The 17,240-nt window shown below is 49.8% G+C and overlaps 9 protein-coding genes and 1 non-coding gene across 10 annotated transcripts; 6 read left to right on the top strand and 4 right to left on the bottom strand.

Moving 5' to 3' along the window:
- Nucleotides 1–322: 322 nt before the first annotated feature.
- Nucleotides 323–1,723, bottom strand: BGW36DRAFT_387533 (40S ribosomal protein S24). Its single transcript, XM_046217131.1, has 3 exons — nt 1,459–1,723; nt 874–1,121; nt 323–787 (listed from the first exon to the last, which is right to left on the bottom strand). Exons 1-3 carry the CDS (start codon nt 1,533–1,535, stop codon nt 711–713), a joined length of 402 nt encoding a protein of 133 aa, XP_046068399.1. The 5' UTR covers nt 1,536–1,723; the 3' UTR covers nt 323–710.
- Nucleotides 1,724–1,746: 23 nt separating this feature from the next.
- On the top strand, nt 1,747–3,115 carry BGW36DRAFT_45351 (putative methyltransferase-domain-containing protein). The gene is made up of 4 exons (XM_046221875.1): nt 1,747–2,076; nt 2,150–2,683; nt 2,746–2,881; nt 2,931–3,115. Exons 1-4 carry the CDS (start codon nt 1,816–1,818, stop codon nt 3,047–3,049), a joined length of 1,050 nt encoding a protein of 349 aa, XP_046068398.1. The 5' UTR covers nt 1,747–1,815; the 3' UTR covers nt 3,050–3,115.
- On the bottom strand, nt 2,946–4,907 carry BGW36DRAFT_45387 (uncharacterized protein). The gene is made up of 4 exons (XM_046221886.1): nt 4,728–4,907; nt 4,185–4,669; nt 3,992–4,126; nt 2,946–3,939 (listed from the first exon to the last, which is right to left on the bottom strand). The coding sequence occupies exons 1-4, from the start codon at nt 4,789–4,791 to the stop codon at nt 3,181–3,183; spliced, it is 1,443 nt and encodes a 480-aa protein (XP_046068397.1). The 5' UTR covers nt 4,792–4,907; the 3' UTR covers nt 2,946–3,180.
- A 16-nt stretch (nt 4,908–4,923) lies between these two features.
- BGW36DRAFT_410817 (uncharacterized protein) lies at nt 4,924–6,585 on the bottom strand. Its single transcript, XM_046219157.1, has one exon. It carries the CDS (start codon nt 6,478–6,480, stop codon nt 5,218–5,220), a length of 1,263 nt encoding a protein of 420 aa, XP_046068396.1. The 5' UTR covers nt 6,481–6,585; the 3' UTR covers nt 4,924–5,217.
- Nucleotides 6,586–6,654: 69 nt separating this feature from the next.
- BGW36DRAFT_45321 (putative membrane associated DnaJ chaperone) lies at nt 6,655–8,319 on the top strand. The gene is made up of 3 exons (XM_046221870.1): nt 6,655–6,767; nt 6,848–7,378; nt 7,435–8,319. The coding sequence occupies exons 1-3, from the start codon at nt 6,723–6,725 to the stop codon at nt 7,930–7,932; spliced, it is 1,074 nt and encodes a 357-aa protein (XP_046068395.1). The 5' UTR covers nt 6,655–6,722; the 3' UTR covers nt 7,933–8,319.
- A 64-nt stretch (nt 8,320–8,383) lies between these two features.
- On the bottom strand, nt 8,384–8,470 carry BGW36DRAFT_t66. Its single transcript has one exon. It is a non-coding gene; the product is annotated as a tRNA-Phe (tRNA).
- Nucleotides 8,471–9,247: 777 nt separating this feature from the next.
- On the top strand, nt 9,248–10,152 carry BGW36DRAFT_45305 (INO80 complex, subunit Ies4). Its single transcript, XM_046221860.1, has 2 exons — nt 9,248–9,702; nt 9,759–10,152. Exons 1-2 carry the CDS (start codon nt 9,365–9,367, stop codon nt 10,138–10,140), a joined length of 720 nt encoding a protein of 239 aa, XP_046068394.1. The 5' UTR covers nt 9,248–9,364; the 3' UTR covers nt 10,141–10,152.
- A 594-nt stretch (nt 10,153–10,746) lies between these two features.
- Nucleotides 10,747–12,481, top strand: BGW36DRAFT_387519 (putative alcohol dehydrogenase). Its single transcript, XM_046217130.1, has 4 exons — nt 10,747–11,683; nt 11,739–11,777; nt 11,834–11,961; nt 12,034–12,481. Exons 1-4 carry the CDS (start codon nt 10,924–10,926, stop codon nt 12,163–12,165), a joined length of 1,059 nt encoding a protein of 352 aa, XP_046068393.1. The 5' UTR covers nt 10,747–10,923; the 3' UTR covers nt 12,166–12,481.
- A 189-nt stretch (nt 12,482–12,670) lies between these two features.
- On the top strand, nt 12,671–15,093 carry BGW36DRAFT_363386 (CTLH/CRA C-terminal to lish motif domain-containing protein; the record flags this gene model as incomplete). Its single annotated transcript, XM_046214461.1, has 6 exons — nt 12,671–13,557; nt 13,630–13,802; nt 13,909–14,048; nt 14,105–14,351; nt 14,394–14,912; nt 14,966–15,093. 6 exons carry the CDS (start codon nt 12,671–12,673, stop codon nt 15,091–15,093), a joined length of 2,094 nt encoding a protein of 697 aa, XP_046068392.1.
- A 343-nt stretch (nt 15,094–15,436) lies between these two features.
- On the top strand, nt 15,437–16,968 carry BGW36DRAFT_363385 (CoA-transferase family III domain-containing protein; the record flags this gene model as incomplete). Its single annotated transcript, XM_046214460.1, has 2 exons — nt 15,437–15,587; nt 15,659–16,968. The coding sequence occupies 2 exons, from the start codon at nt 15,437–15,439 to the stop codon at nt 16,966–16,968; spliced, it is 1,461 nt and encodes a 486-aa protein (XP_046068391.1).
- Nucleotides 16,969–17,240: the final 272 nt, after the last annotated feature.

The following is a 17,240-nucleotide window of genomic DNA, read 5'->3' as shown; positions in this document are numbered from 1 at the left end:
GGTGAGAGGAAAGCTAGACTAATATAGGAAATATCACATGACCCAGAGGCCTCGCGCGGGCATTTTGGAGTTTGTTAGGCGATTTGCAGTTGCACAAAATTGACCTTTTGTATGGGGAGCCGGCGCGGCCAATCATACGCCGCTCGCTGAAAGTACAATCCAGTACGTTTCTCCTAACGCATCCACCCCCGTCAGCGAGCTTGGATTAAATAACTCGTCATTTTACTTCCGGGGTGTTATGACGCTGGGTTCTCCTTGACAGCGCGACTAATACAATCTAGAAAAAAAAAGATATCGTTGAGAACGACAAAATGGTAAATGATGACAGATAAAACCCATAGATTATATTCCTAGGATCGAAGAGTCAAGGAAAGAGATAGATTCTCTCCTTGATTGGTGGTGTATTGTATTATTGAACATCAAGATCAAGTACTTGATGGCAACAAAACAACATCAAAAGAAGAAATAAAAAAGAAACCAGCCAATTATTCTCCTGTCATAAAACAACCCGCTGGCCCTTTCTTAATCAAGCACCGTTTTTGTTTAATTGAAGTTTCTTCTTTTTTTGGATGTCCATGCACAGAGTTACAAGCATATTTGTCCAAAGAGACAAAATAAAAAAAGATGATTTCCCATATTCGTAAATCGATGCAAAAAACAGAGCAACGCCCTCCCACACTTTACGTTCATCCTGGACGTTATGAAAGAATTTAGTCCTTGCTCTTCTTGGGACCCTTGGTCTTGGCGGTACCCCGGAACTTCTTGGAACGGTTCTTGCGTTGTTTGCCTAAAGAAAATATAGTTGTTAGATAGTTCATTCAGAGAAAAAAAGTTTCGATTGGTTTGTAGGGCTGTAGGGTTGGGAGAGCGTACGTTGCTGTCGGCTGGCCTTCTCGATCTTGCTGGCAGCGCCGATACGGACCAGACGGTAGTGAGGCTCGAATTTCTTCAGGGCCTCGTGTGAGTCGTAGATGAGGGCGAATCCGGTGCTCTTGCCACCACCATACTGGGTGCGGAATCCGAACACGGAGACTTGGTCCTTGTTGGCCTTGTAGAGGTCGGCAAGCTTCTCGCGGAGCTCCTCCTTCTTGACGTTGGCGCGGTTGGGGTGGAGGACGTCCCTGGAAAATAACATTAGAATATGTCTATTAAAGTTTCTTGATGGCAATAATGAGAGTTTTCGTCCAGTGCGATCCGTTGAGCGAATGGAAGGTGAGATTGAGGTGGTGGTTTTCCAGCTTTTTGTTCTTTTCCACGCCGAATTCGTGCCTTTTCCACCCGATGTCAAAATTTGTCGCTTCACAATTTTTATCCTCCATCAACCAAATCATATCATCACACAACAAGAAAGTATGCATTCATCGACCACTCAATCTCGCCTTCCATCGCAAGCCGGCTAATCCTCCACCCGCACTGATTCCGAAGTGTTTGTGCATGTAAAAGAACAGGGAAGCTTACAAGACCATCTGCTTTCTAGCAAGGAGAGGGTTGCGGATGAACTTGCGCGTCCGCAAGGTAATGGGAGCGTCGGCCATGGTGTGCAGTATTGTCGTTTGTCTGCTCGACAAAGATGGGAACCGACACGAAGATGGGGGTGGATGAGGTTGTCGCTTGGTCTTCTTGCAGAGTATCGAAATCCCACAGAGAATTAAGAGGTTGTGGGCTCAGCGCTCGGCTAGGGCCCGTCGTGTGGCGCTAGGACGGAAGGGGGAAGGCGGGTTTGACAACTCGGGTAGCCAGTCAGAGGGCAGGAAAATACTACGACTAATATAACATATCGAACATCACGACCAATAAATAAGAGTCATCAGTACCATGGCGTCGATATACCGGCTGGGAGACGACGGGGTCGCGCTCCTCGTTGCGCAGTGCTACCAGCTGGTCGATCTCAAAGACCTCGACATACCGCCTTCATCCATCCTCAAAAGTCCCTCCGTCCAGACTTACATCTACAATGAACTGTTTAATGAGGGTGTTCTCTCGCCTATTATCCCCCCTGAAACCTACCGACTGCGAGTCTTGAAAGCTCTTATAAGTAGAATTGAAGCGAGCGAGGACTGGGATCCGGAGGAGGATGTATGCACTCGCTTTCTCTTCTTTATACAAATGCTTGTTTGTTCGTAAGAACAATAGCTGATTCTTAACGTAGGAAATCATCGAGCCTCTAATAACAGCTCTAACAATTCTCATGTCTCTACCAAAAGAAGACTCCTCGGGGATCGATTCTCCGCCACTACTGTCATTTGTAAAGTACACTCTCCCCAGCAGTACTCGCTCGCAGACAACAAAATCCATCGCAACATCAGAATCACGAGGTTTGATCTACGGGTTTGGCTCGACAGGGTTCCGTACCTGGGAAGCCGCCTTGCATCTTGGCACATACCTCTCATGCACAGAAGACGGACGGGCTTTGATTCAAGGGAAAAGGGTTCTCGAGCTCGGTGCCGGGACAGGCTTTGTTTCGTTACTATGTAAAAGGCATCTTGGGGCTAAAAGTGTGCTGATGACCGATGGGAATGCAAAGCTTGTTGATTTGTTTAATTCGACTTGCTTGAAAGAGAACAAACTTGCGGACGACCAAGACATTCAAGGGGAAGTATGGGAATGGGGGACGGCATTAGCACAGGAAGACGGTAGTGATGCATCGGTGGAGAGGTTCGATGTTGCGCTGGGTGCGGACTTGGTATGTCTATTTCTAGCATGTTCATGATATGTCTTATAATCTAACTATCGGAAATGGAACAGACATACGACACCTCCATTATCCCGCTTCTGACTGATACAGTATCCACGCTGTTCTCTTCACATGGCGTTAAAAAGTTTGTCTTGTCCGCAACAATTCGGAACGAAGAGACATTTAATGCTTTTCTTGCTGCTTGTCGTAAGTTTTTTTCATTACCATGCTCGTGCTGGAACTAATAGGATTGTAGGCGATCATGACTTTCGTATATCGAAGATTCAATATGAGTCGCCGTCTTTTGCAGATCAGACAGGATTCTTTCACGACACAAGAACGCCAATTTGGACGTATACGATCGAGCCATCTTAGGATCTCAACGTGGAGTGATTATTTTCCCGGGTAAACCCCGCGCATGATAGCGCTCTCACGATCCCATCGTTTACTGCTTGATGGCGTGTAATTGAGATGTGTCAGTTCTTGGACAAAGCCAAGCTTCAGCATCAACTCCCACAAAACGCATAGGCAGTGCTGAAACCATACGTATCACCGATATGCCTCATAATTTTCCTGGTCCAGGCCACAATTGCACGGTCCTCATCCAACTCAAACGCAAACTGCGCAACCCTCAGAGGAAAAATAAGAAAATACGCCCCCGTCAATCCATGACTCGGTTGCAGAAAAAACTCCACGGAGCGGCAAATATCGATCCCGATATCCCTCACCGTCATCAACTCGTGCGGAAACTTCAAACCCGGGTTCGACCGCTTCGGCATAGCTAGAGACGGGGTATTGTTGACCTGTTCCATACCAATCTCATTCTCAAAATCCCGCAAAAAGAATAAAATAACATGATACATGCCCATTTCCACACAAGTTTGAAGGTCTTTAAACCCGAGAAGGCTGGTGAACAGCGCACTCCCGGTTTCATCGACAGACGAATAAACGTGTTCAGACCTTTGCGGAGGGGCTTCATAGGCGGCGTTTGCTGTGATAATCTCCCAATCGCAGCGTATGTCGAGGAGTCTTTTGTGTAGCGACAGTATTGTCGTGCGAATTCTATCGCGGATAGAACATTGCTTTGCTTCGGTTTCTGCTTGGCGCAGGATGTCGAGATCTTCCATTATTGAGGGTATGAATAGAACAAGGTCGACGTATCTGTTGATGTATGTTTTCAATTCAGGAGTGTTGGACCATGGAACAGTCTGCCAGATGTCTTCTGCAAGAAATGTCCTTTTCCGGTCTTCAAGTGCCGCGATTAACTAAACGCAAGTTAGTTAGACATCCAAGATAATTGATGTTCTGAGTGATTACAATCATCGATCTTGCCTGTAAAAATAATCGCTTTTCTATGCCTTGTTTGAAAACATAAGGCCCACGCATCTCAACCATCCGCGCTAATGCCTGCGCATGATGTTTCCATGCTAACGTATTCGTAGCATGCACCCACTATGTAGAATTGTCACTAACCCTCCAAAACAAACCCAGTCTGAATATACCAACATACCTCGTACATGGTCATATGCAGAACCGACGATATCAGCAACGTTGTCGACACAGCATTCTCATCCCTCAAATCAGCACGAATACTCCGAATCGAAAACCCATACAACTCAACTGCCTGATTCAAACTTTCCTGATTCCTCGTTACCTTCCCATGCAGGCTCAGCGCCAGCGCCTGCAAGGTAACACCGGGCAGAAACGGTCTTCTCACGACGGCGCCATCCGAGGGACTATAATGCCATGACGTAAAGTCCACATTATGGGGCATAAACATGCCTCTCAGAAACCTCATAACAAGAGGGTCGAGTTTCTTGGAAATGTCTGCAGAGTTCCAGGAAGATGGGTAGGATGCTGTCTTCTTCGAGACGATGCTGGACGAGTGCTTGCCTCGCGTCCACAGCGTTTCGTCGACGAATTTGGTCATTCGCTCGTACCCGCGGCAGTTGAGGCCGGCTTTGACGCAGCGGTTGCATGATGGGCGGGCCTCGTCTTGTAGTTTCGTTAGTCTGGATTTCTTTTTTCTATTTCTTGGGGATAGGGTGTATACCGCATTTGATGTGTCTGGATTTGCAGTTTGCGCAGGCTCTACTTCGGCCCGAGACGCCTACCATGGCGTTTTGACTGGCTCAGGTGAGGCACATGCTAGGTTTCAAGTTTTAAATATTGGTGTATTATATATGGTCCCATTTGGACCATTATGAAGGATGTATTGTAGGCATTACTTGACAATTCATCTTGATGGAGGATTAGAAGTGGGGGCTAAAAGTAAGGCTGCAGCTTTTAACAGCATCATTACGAGCTGTTCCGCATTTGGGTGTTATAATAAAGAATGAGATGATATATTCAATATACGATGCATTGGCAACGGCAATATGTTCAAAACCATGGTCGTATCTTCAATAAATTGTAGCGATTGTGCAAAATCCACACAACTCTATGTCAGCTTGTAGTATGCGTTGTCGCCTCCTCAAAATCCACATGAAAACTTAAAACGCCGTTTATAATGCCCCTGCTGAAATAGCGAAATAGCAAATCACTCAAATTGAACAGTAATTATTCTCGTTTAGATTTGCTTTTGGACTTGTCCTTATCCTTACTTTTCTTTTCTCTTTTCTCCTTCTTCTCTTTCTTGCTCTTCTGACTGGTGCTTTCCTTCTCAGCTGTACTGGTTTCCACGCCGTTAGTCTGAGCGCCACCAGTCGCCGACGCTGTCTCATCTCGTCCGTTTGACAATGGAGATCTCGGATTCTCCTTCTCCGCGAGCTGAGCCTCCTCCTCGGGGGTAAGCATCGTGCCTTCGATGCTGATAAACCCTCTGTCTGGGTCCCCCCCGGAATGACATCGATATCGCGAACTCGAAAACGGACTGTTCCGCGGACTCGATGGCCCGAAACACTCTGAAAAAAGCCGGTATCATTGGATTCCTCAATTTCTTGCTCCACATTCAGCGTTTCGTCCAGCTCTATAGGATTGCGTGTGACTGGCTTTGGCAGAGGCGTGAAATGTTCCTTGGCAGAGTTAAATTCCGATCTGTTGGACTCGTCTTCATCTCCAGACGTCGGCGCTGAAGCGAGCCCGTTGGTGTGACTTCTTGTCGTTTCCGAACCACTCTCGCCCTCGTCGTCAGCGCCAGGTGGAACCCATTTCCAGTTTGCAGGTAGCCGTTTCCGTTCTAGACCGACAGAGAAGAGATTATACGCAACGGCTCCGAGGAAGCCCTCGGATTGAACATTCACCCAGCCTTCTAGAATCTGGCCTTTCTGGGGGCTGAAGACTAGAAATGTGGCGGTGAGATATAGATAAAGAACGCCGTATTCATTTGCAGTCAACGCGAGAGTCAATGGCTTGGGGTTATCTCCGCTGTTATGAAGCTGTTCTGGCGCCGGGGGTGTGCTCGATATCGAGGCATTCGAGTACGCCATCACAATCCCTTTAAACGGAGGGTAATAAGTCAACAGAAGCGGCGCCAGATGCTCCGCCGCGAGCGACGCTGAAGCATGTGTCGGAGAGATCGATATCGGGGAGAGAGGCAAGTACATGGTCGCATTGACGAGTCGAAAGGGGGAATTCGGGTCCGAATTACTAGCTGGTTCAGCGACAACAACATTGTGTTTTGATTCGTGCGATTTGTCCTTTTTACTTTTCTTTGGTGCTTCTGAGATATTCGTGCTGATGCCGTCTGAAGTAGTGTGCTTTCGTTTCTTGGAAGATGAGTGGTCCTTAATTTTGTTCTTGCGCTTTTTGTCTGTGGACAATTGGCTGGGAGGAGGAGAGTCAATGTCCATTGCATCGGCAGACATTTTGAGAGAATCGACCGTAAAAATGAGAATGAGTGCTGTGATGTCGATGTAGAACTCTAGAAACTTTTTTTCATGCACAGCGGGCGTCACAAAAGCGGAAGGCGGTGGCCTAGGCGGTGAACACCATGCATACACTGCCGCCGAGATGTTCTCAATAGGTGTTCACTCTTGTACCAGAAGGGCGAGAGATTCTCATCGATTCGAGAATCTGGTCCGAAACTAGCAGCTTGACTGTTGGCATAATGTCAGGCTTGTTATCGTATTTCGGCTGGGCCGTTCTGCCAAACGTATGTCAACACCGATTCAGCTCTATTCACGGCGCTTAGACACCTGATTGTTATTTGAATGGCCTAACATCTGTATATAGTATGTGACTTCTATTCTTCAAAGCGTGTACTATGGTATCACCATTCGCGCCGGCGATCCTCGTCCACAACCCGGCACCCCACGCTTCGACAAGCATCGCCGACGCATTTTCATCTTCGTCGTGACCGCATATCTTGTATACACCTTATACGAAAGCTTCTACCAAGTTCGCGCCACCGGGGACTTTTACAATGTATTAGGGGTATCTCCACTAGCAGACGAGCGTACAATTAAATCACGTTTCCGCCGCTTAGCCGCCCAATACCATCCCGACAAGGCGAACCAGCTCCCCAATGGCGGCGGTACAGAGGGCGTTTTTGTATATCTGAAGCTGGCGCAAGATACCTTGCTCGACCCAGCTCGTCGGTTTGGTTACGACCGATTCGGACCGACTGTCAACGAATGGCGCAACTCCAGCACGATGCAGGATTTTCTATATGCGGGATTGAAACAGGCGTTGGTCCAGTATACAGCTGGCCTGGCAACGATTGTGGTGTTGAATTTTGTGTATTGGTCGGCATGGGGTCGATATGTGAGTGCGCGAACCAATAATTATTTACAAAGGAGACTGATTATGGGTTACTGTAGTGGCGGTTTTATACCTTTGCGGGCTTGGTTGTGCTCGAACTTGTACTGATGACGCAGCCATTGGTGATTTTCATGCCGCAGAACTATATCCCAGCGAGTTTGCTAGCGTATTTCCCGCAAGCAGCGCCGAAGTTTTACCTCCTGCCCTTTCAAATCATTTCCCTCGCGCGGCGAGTCTCTATTACAATTCACATCTTCATCTCGCAAATTACACCGGCACAGTCAGCGTCGGCGGCAGCTGGGACGGGTCTGAATCCGCAGACGGTGCAACGACTAGGCCAGATGGTGCAGCTGTCGAAGATAGCCGATACGGAGGCGTCTGGGTTGCTGTATCTCACATTGAGCCCGTTTCGCGGAGACCGCGAGAGCGTTGCGACGCTGCGCCGAGGTATGAAGGAGGGTCTGGTTCTTGGAAGTGTGCGCAATACACCCGAGGTTAAAGAAGCGGTTACTCGAGCGCAGCAGAGACGGGTGAGGGTGGATGAGCAGATTGAATAGATGGATATAGACTAGTATACATTTATACATTCTATTTATTTATTAGAATACACTGTACATTTCTCAGGATATCGTGTGGTAACTACAAACTGTAGCTGGCCTAGGCATTAGTATTGAAAATTACTGAGATCAGTGTCTGGTGTCATAACGGCGACATCTGGGGTGGGCAGCTAGAGTTTCCTGTGTCAAAGTCTAGGTTGGTGCTAATCTAGTCGCCCGGTGGCGATGCTTGATGATTCTGAGGTGCACAGGTTGGCTTGATGTGTTAGCCGGGTGGTGTGAGACTGGGGGGCAGTGTTTACAGTGTACCCAGCCGCAGGTATGTTAATCTGAGACTTAAAAAGTAGGGTTACTCATTCCCACTCCCTTCCCTGCCATTCCCAGGCCGCAATACCGCGATCATGATTCCACCACCCAGGGTACTTATTTTTTTCCAAAAAAATCAATAAAATGGGATGACTGGGCATCGATCCCAGGACTTCTAGATCTCGAAACATAACACTTCAGTCTAACGGACTCCCAACTGTCCCATCACCCCGTCGACGGTTTTTCGATTTCCTAATTACAATATAAGCCATAAGTCACCGTCTCGCGTCATCACTGACGACCCGTCACGAACGAGCCAAGCGAATAGGATGGAATCATGCGGAGGCGAGAGAAAAAGAAAACTCTAACAATGAGCGTGGGACACGGATCGGCGGAATGTTGCACGGCAGGTTGGGAACAGTAGGCCGATGTTAGAGAATAATGTAATAATGTGTACGAAGTTGTATTTAATATTTAATATTTAACATGTAGGCAGAGATCATAAAATTGTAAATAAGAGAATAGCAGCAGAATGGTATGAGTATTGTCATGAGCAGTCGGGAAGCCGCGTAAAATACGTCCGCGATACATACAATACGCAGTCCTCCCCCTACGCCGCACTCTCTAATCTAAGCAATTCACAGAACCAAACCAAACCAAGCCAGCCCAGAGTGACCAGCCAACCCAGTCCAACCCAAACCAAACCACAATGAAACCGACACGCCATTCCCTTCCCTCCAGCCATCCCCATCCCCATCCCCGTCCACTTCTCTCCCCTTCCTCTTTCCCTTCTCTCTTGCCCTCCACCATCGCCTCTCCATCCACCGCCGCCAGCTGTCGTCGGATTATGCGCCCTGCCTGGCCTCACCACAAGGAATTTGCCTCGCGGTGACACACCACAGACCAGCACCCTAGCACACCCTGATCACCCGCCCGAGTTTGCCTCACCGCTCGACCGCCTACAACTCGGCACGCTCACGGTCGATCGATCCTATTTTATTCTCACCCCTGTGTGACATCGTATCTAACGGTCCGCAACCAGGCAGCTGTCCTCAGCCAGCGAGCCATATTCGATCCAACGACATCCGATTTTCTCTCATTATCACTGCAAAATCACATCGTCGAAATGCCTGCCTCGTCAAAGACCAATGGCCAGCCGAACCGAGCTATCGTGCTGAAGCTGCCTTCCGCCCTGCTCCGTGCCTTTCCTAGCGACAGTCCACCCGTCGACAACAAGGACAAGATCCAGGATGCCTCGTCGCCGCCCTCTTCCACCTCAGGAGAACCAGCACCCCCCGCGTCGTCTATAGACAATGCCTCCGACGCGCCCTCCACACCTGCGAATGCAGATGGGAAACGGCAAAAAGGCGCGCCTGGTTCGAGAGGTACAAAGAGGGGACTTGCTCAGAATGGGGATTCAGCATCCAAGGCTGCCCGCAAACCAGGTCCCAAGAAACGGAAACTGTAAGAACCATCCTATCCTATCCCTTATTATTGGTCATTGCTAATATTCTATCTAGTGACGACGGAGCTATCGATTCCTCTAGACTCATTCCAGCACACAAACTCGGCCCCAAGGCCAACCAAGGTGCCATCAACGCTGGCCTCCGTGCTCTTGACCGCACTGGCGCGCCGTGCCGTAAGTGGGAGCGTAAGCAGTTCCAGCTCAAGAGTTTTACTGGCATTGCCTGGGATTTGTCGAGCTGGCGCACGCCGAAGCCGGAGAAGTCACCGGAAACAAACGGTGAGGCGAATGGGGTGGCTATTAATGGGGATAGTGACAGTAAGGCCAATCAAATGAGCAGCGCTGTGCCGAGCGAGAAGAGTAATTTGGGTGAAAGCGATATCACGCCCTTGCCCGCAGCACAATCTCCCGCGCCAGCTATTGCGATGACAGCCTAATATTCAAACAGATCAAATCATTGCTACAGTCTGTTGATGGGTGTGTATAATAATTTTTTTTTTTTTTGGATTTCTGTTTGCTTGCTTGTCAGTACGATAGCTGCTGGCATTTTAATGAAAAGCACGGAGAGCATGTTGGACGGATAGATGGGCGTATCTGGTTGTTCGGCGTTTGTGGCAGCTCGTGGAGTTTGTACTTGTACTATACATATGTATTGTTTTTGCAGGCAGTGATACATCAATTGATATATTACGTATAATATTACTGGACATCACCTTTCTCTTTTGAATGAAACTCTCGTACATTTACATACACCCCTTCTAGCCAGCTCCTTGCATAACAAGATCTTGACTGAATATTGAAAAGTTAGGTGATTGATTACTCAACAGAACCACCATACTAACTATAAACCCATGAACCATATGTCAGAATATAATATCAGAAAATTAGAACATGTCAGAAACTTGTACATACTGAGTACACGGTGGAGCTGATCAGCCATGCTGCACGCTGACTGGAGGGTTTGCTCTGGCGTGGCCGCATTGGGCAATTGTGCCGGCGAGCCGGTGATTGCTCAGCGGGTTATACAAGCTTCTCTTCCTGATCTTGGACCCCTACGTGCGTATACCGGTATGCCGAGGGTGATTACAAATGAAGATCGATTCAATTCAATTCAGCCATATCCTATATATACTTGTCTATCTCTGACAATCCTCCTGGTGCCGAGGTCCTCAATTACTTCTCACCTATCAATTGACCGTTAAGAGTCTAACTACCCCGCCATGGCAGTCCAAAACAAAGCCCTCATCTTCAAAAAAGTGCCTACGCACGTCCCCATCTCCGGTACACACATCGCCGTTGAAGACCGCCCCTTCGACCTCTCCCAACCTGCGCCGGAGGGCGGCGCCCTCGTCAAGGGCCTTTACTTCAGCCTTGACCCGTACATGCGCGGCCGCATGCGCTCGCCCGAAGCCAAAAGCTACTCCCCACCGTACACGCTCGACGCGCCTATAACAGCGTACTCGCTCGTGCAAATCCTCAAATCAAACTACCCCAAATACTCGCCTGGCGACGTTGTCTTTGGCCGCTTCGAGCTCGCCGAGTACAGCCTTGCGACCAAGGATGTACTGGACTGGGACCAGGTAGCCAAGATCGACAACCACTATGGCGTGCCGCTCTCCAATTTCCTCGGGATATTAGGCATGACCGGGTTAACGGCGTACTCGAGTCTGTATGAAATCGGCAAGCCGAAACGTGGCGAAACGATCTTTGTCTCGTCGGCTGCGGGCGCCGTGGGACAGATTGTTGGCCAGGTTGCAAAGCATGAAGGGTTACGGGTGATTGGCAGCGTAGGGGATGACGATAAGCTTGATTTTATATTGAATGAGTTGGGGTTTGATGGCGGGTGGAATTATAAGAAGGAGAAAGCGCATGATGCGCTCAAGAGGCTGGCGCCGGGCGGTGTGGATATCTATTATGAGAATGTTGGCGGCGAGCAATTGGAGGCTGCGCTGGATTTTATGAATACACATGGACGGATTGGTGACCTCCCCTTATTATTCAATTGTTAATGTGGTTGGTGTTGACGGTTGGGTAGTGACGTGCGGCATGATCTCGCAGTACAACCTGCCTCCGGGTGAGTTCTCTAGTTTCTTATTCTTATTTTTTTTGTATGGTATTAATATGGGACAGCCGAGAGATACGGCATCAAGAACCTCTTCCACATCATCAGCAAACGCCTCAAAATCGAGGGGTTCATCGTCGGCGACGCGAACTTTGGGCCCAAGTACTACAAGGAGCGCAACGAGCGGATTGGCGCGGTGAGTTTTTTTTTCCCTCTCTTGTTGGGTTCAAGTATTTGTATATTAGCATAGGTATTAATGAATACACAGTGGATCGCCGACGGCAGCATCAAGGACAAAGAGCACATTGACGATGGAATTGACAAGGCGGCCGATGCGTTTGTGGCGATGCTGGAGGGCAAGAATTTCGGCAAGGCGATTCTCCGGGTTGCTGATCCGTGATCACTTTATTATCAGTAAAGAGAGAAAAATATCCAAGTAGCTGGATGAGACCAGGCATTTCGTATTGCCATCAGCGTGCATTGCAATGTAATTATTACTAGTCGTAGCATTATACTAAGTATTATGTAGTGGGCTTCCCCGCATTCTGCTCTAGTGATGACCCTGTGCCCTGAAATAGTATTACCCCTCCTCAATAGCCTGCAGTTCAACCAGAGTAATCATATTTGATTATTAGTCTTGCATGCCTCCTGATCACCGATCACTGATCAGGCATCCCTGAGTCTCACCTGACCCAATTCCGCTTTGGGCGTGACCACAGTAATCCGTGCCATTACCCTTTAGCGCCCTTGTTTGTTCTTCCTCTTTATTGCACCCCGAAGAGAAAGTCACCTGCTGTTGACTGAAACAATCCATACCCTAGCATATTATACTTACTGCCCTTACTATACTTACTGTACCATATACTATACCAGGTATAGTAGTGTCAGTGCAAGTGGGACAACCAATGCCCGTTCCCAGCCGTTCAGGTGGAGCTCTACCGGAAGCCCACGCCATCGGTAGTATTAGTAGTAGTAGTATCTCCACTGCCACCAGCACTGCTGCTGCTACGAACATCTCCATCTCATCGGTCCCTCGACGCTCTTCCTACGCTTCTGTTGTCTCATCTCCTCAACAATTACACCAACTGCATCAACCACTACACCCCGCCTCTACTCTCGATTTGACCTCGCACTCGCGCCAGTACCAGCCCGGAAATACTAATCCTCCCGTCCTCCCGAGCTCTTTGCCCTCACTCCCACCCGACTCGCTCTCACCACATATCCTGCCCATCCCAGCCCGCCATACAGATGCAGACATGCAGGTGAGCCACGGCGCCACGAGCGCTGGCTGGAGGAGGTCGGCCGTGCTCCCTCCCTACTCCCGGCAGTTCGCAAACATCCCCGAGTACGCCGCGGGCTATCCAGCCACCACCTCGTTGCCCGCCTCGCCCGACCCCTCCTTCTTCGTCCCCTCGTACCTTCGCAATTCCAGATACATCGCGCGTTTGGAGTCTGCCCAGCGAGCCAAACAGCTCGCCGCCCAGCGAGAATCCTCCTCCAACGCCCCGTCTCTGTCCGCCTCTTCGAGCCATGTCAACCTGCACCGCATGGCGCCCTCGCACCGGGGCATGACCTATGACCTAGTCGAAAAGGACCTCGCCACTGACGACAAACCACAGCCTCTCCCGTCGCGCTGGAATGATGCTGATAAGCATCATGGTCTCGACTTGCTGAATGATGGCTTGGAGATGCGATATATCGGCCTGCCGCACAAGGCAGACCATGAAGCTGCTTCAGTGCGGGCCGACCATTCGATGCCTCGCGATGGGGGATATACTATTACGAAACGACCGTCTTAGCTAAGCCGAAGGATGCGTATGTTTCCTACACTACCAGCGTGGGGTCTTAACTAACCAACTAACAGCGTCATTGCGATCGGTTTCTCGTCCTCGCGCTCGTCCCTGGAGCGTCTCCCCGGCTGGGACAGCGAGTCGTGGGCGTACCACGGCGATGACGGCAAGGCCTTCGTTGGGGAATCCCAAGGCCAGGGCCGTCCGTTTGGTCCCACGTTTGCGGTTAATGATACCATCGGTTGTGGTGTGAATTTCGCCAAGGGATCGTGCTTTTTCACGAAGAACGGCATTTTAATTGGTTGTGCCCTCCTTTACTGGCGATATATTCTATTTTATACTGACTGTACTAGGAGTTGCATTCAATAATCTTCAGACCTCCAGCCACGTTAGCTTTTATCCCTCCGTTGGTATTAAGAGGCACCCTCATATGCATATAATAACTAATTTCGGCCAACAACCATTCATGTTTGATATTGACGATATGGTGAAAGTGAGTTAACCATACCATATAATATTGTGGGTTGAGTGTGCTAACGGACTGTGTAGAAAGAGAAGGCTACTTTATATTCGCAGGTGGCGGAAACGAGCACCGCCAACCTTCAACCTCCGCTAGACGAAACTACTCTACTCCAAGAGCTTGTGGCTCAATTTCTGGCCCAGGATGGCTACTATGAGACTGCTCGAGCTTTTGCGGAGGAGGTTCGCCAGGAGTCGGAGTCGCTTGAAAACGGACAGGCTCGACTGTTGTGTGCGTATGAGCAGGAGGAAGATCTGGATGCAACGAATCGGCAAAGTGAGTGTACAAGTAGGATCATCGTGCACGGTTACTAACTAGGTGTAGAAATCCGTGCGGCGATCCTGGAAGGTGATATCGACAAAGCTTTGAAGCACACAAACGCATATTTCTCTGAAGTCTTACAAGACAACCCTCACATCCTTTTCAAACTCCGCTGTCGAAAATTTCTAGAAATGATGTGCAGATGCAGCGACCTATCTAGCACAGCTTTGAAACGAGGGAAGTCGTCGAATGGAGTTGCCTACAATAACGAATTGTTTGAACAGGACATGGAACTCGACGACCACATGCATGATGGCTATTCAGATGCAGACGGCATGGACACGGAGGAGATCGACTCGACACTCAAATTCCAGGAGCTCCTCACCGAGGCCGTTCAATACGGCCAACAGCTGCGAATGGATTATCCGTCGGACGGGCATGGGGGGGATAAGCAGTATCTTGACGATATTTTCTCCCTTATGGCATACTCCGATCCGCGGTCCTCTGTCCACGGCCATTACCTAGATGCATCCGGGCGTGTGTCGGTTGCCGACGAGCTGAACTCAGCTATATTAGGTATGCCCCTATGTCATTAATTGATTAATGGCAAAAATAATTAACCCACATAGTATCCCTCGGCAAGTCCTCGTCCGCAGCGATAGAAACTCTGTACTCCCAAACCGAGGTTTTGGTCAACAATCTTAGCGAAGACGGCGGCGTCGGGGCGTTTATTAATATCCGCGGTGATTTTCTGTGATCTCTCACCTCATTACGCACTACTTACTCAAATTGTATCATTGCCCACGGGCATGCATTATTCATATATCTATTGTACCGGCGTCGTTCGGGGTCTGAAATTGCGAGCATGCGTTGTATTGTTACTGAATATCCTATCACAAGTCAGAAATTACATTACACTCATAATTTAGGGTTGTATCTGACAACAAGATAGTACTCTCGCCTCGGCTGTATTAGCTATACCAGTCGGAGCTCGGAATAAACTCCGACAACCATAAAACAGCCGCAAACCACAGCTGTTAAACCAGTTAACCTTCGGGTTTGAATTATCCCAATTCTTATTCAATAATTTATTCAATAATATGATAGACCGCACGAAATTCACCGCAGCTGATGCAGTGGCCTACATCTGGCGCGGCCTGCACCTGCCCAACCAAGCCCTAACCTCTCTCCACTTGCCCAACACCAGCTCTCCTCTCCCATCGTCCTTCAAGATTGACATCCTCGCTCAAAGTTCCATTGCGCTCTCAGCCCTAGCTGCATCTCTCATCCACGCTACTAGAAAGAAACATACTCCCCCACAGCAGGAACAGCAAGTAAAGCTGATGGAGATGACGTCCCCCGCGTCTCCGTGGTGCAAGCCCACGCCCTCGCCGAATTCTTCTCTGAAAAACTATACACCCTCAACGCCCTCCCGCCCCCCTCAAGCTGGGGCCGAATAGGCGGATTGCATCGTACCGCTGATGACGGGTATGTGCGTATCCACGATGCATTCCCGCATCATGAGCATGCAGCTATACGCATGTTAGGGCTGGCTTCAACACCAGCTACTGCGGCTGGCGTATCGCGAGACGAGGTCGGGCGCGCCATCCGCGAGTCCTGGACAGCTACAGACCTCGAGACAAAGTCTCATGAGAACGGCGCTGTGATTGCTGCGCTGAGGGCGTATGACACGTGGGATGGCCATCCGCAAGCAAGCGCCGTGCCGGATTTTCCCATCCTAATTCACCGTCTACCGTCAACCGGCCAGAAACAGACTCAGACTGCCCTTCCCAACTTGACCAAAGCTGCCGACAAGTGTCTCCGCGGCCTGCGTGTCCTCGAACTCAGTCGCGTAATGGCCGCGCCCGTTGCTGGCCGCGTTCTCGCCGCCCACGGCGCCGACGTGCTCTGGGTGACCAGCGCCAACCTCCCCTCTCAGCCCGGTCTCGACCGGGACATGGCGCGCGGAAAGCGCAGTATTCGGCTCGACTTCAAATCCTCGGCGGCTGACCGCGCCACACTAATCGAACTAATCCGGTCTGCGGATGTGTTTATCCAATCCTACCGCCCTGGTAGTCTCTCCCGCCACGGCTTTGGGCCGGATGATGTGGCCAGAATGAACCCGGGGATTGTGTATGCGAGTCTATCTGCGTATGGCCGTGACGGGCCCTGGGCGGAGAGGAGAGGGTATGATTCGCTTGTGCAGACGGTGTCGGGGATGAGTGTGTCGGAAGCAGAGCATATGGGGATGGGCGAGCCGGCGAGGGCGATGCCATGTCAGGCGCTGGATCATGCGAGTGGGTATCTGCTTGCGACGGGCATCATGGCGGCGGTATACCGTCAACTCACCCTCACTACTATCTCTCCTGACGGCGATGACGGTGCGGTGTCTAGTGGGTACGAGGTGGAAGTGTCCTTGGCCGCCGTGATGAAATGGCTCCGCTCGCTGGGGCAGTACCAGTCTCCTGATCCTGCCGCCAGTGTGAGGGTGGAGGAAGACTGGTTTGAGACTAGGATGAGTGGATTTGGAGAATTGAAGGCGTTGAAGCATGCGGCGAGCGTGGAGGGGGTGGGGGTTGGCTGGGATGTTATGCCAATGCCGTTGGGGAGTGGGGAGGCAGTTTGGTTATGATACTTATAGTGCTTTATACTGGGCATTGTATACTGTATGCACTGCAGACAAAAAGAATATACTACTCCATAACTGACGGAACCGAGTTTGTCTGTATACCGCTTCCAGACACGGCACCGCAGTCAAACCCTGCCTTTTGCCTTTCTTGGGTTGGGGAGGGGTAGGCTATTGCAAGCGTCTATATATTCTCTAAATTTCTTCATAGATTTTATCTTTCCCATCAGGACGAATCTATATTATACCCCCCTCTTCAGACATTCCTCACCGCCACA

Source organism: Talaromyces proteolyticus (genome assembly GCF_021365285.1).
Source record: "Talaromyces proteolyticus strain PMI_201 chromosome Unknown BGW36scaffold_11, whole genome shotgun sequence".
Taxonomy (NCBI): Eukaryota; Fungi; Ascomycota; class Eurotiomycetes; order Eurotiales; family Trichocomaceae; genus Talaromyces; species Talaromyces proteolyticus.
The sequence above is the reverse complement of the archived record's forward strand: the minus strand, read 5'-3'. Positions and strand labels throughout refer to the sequence as shown.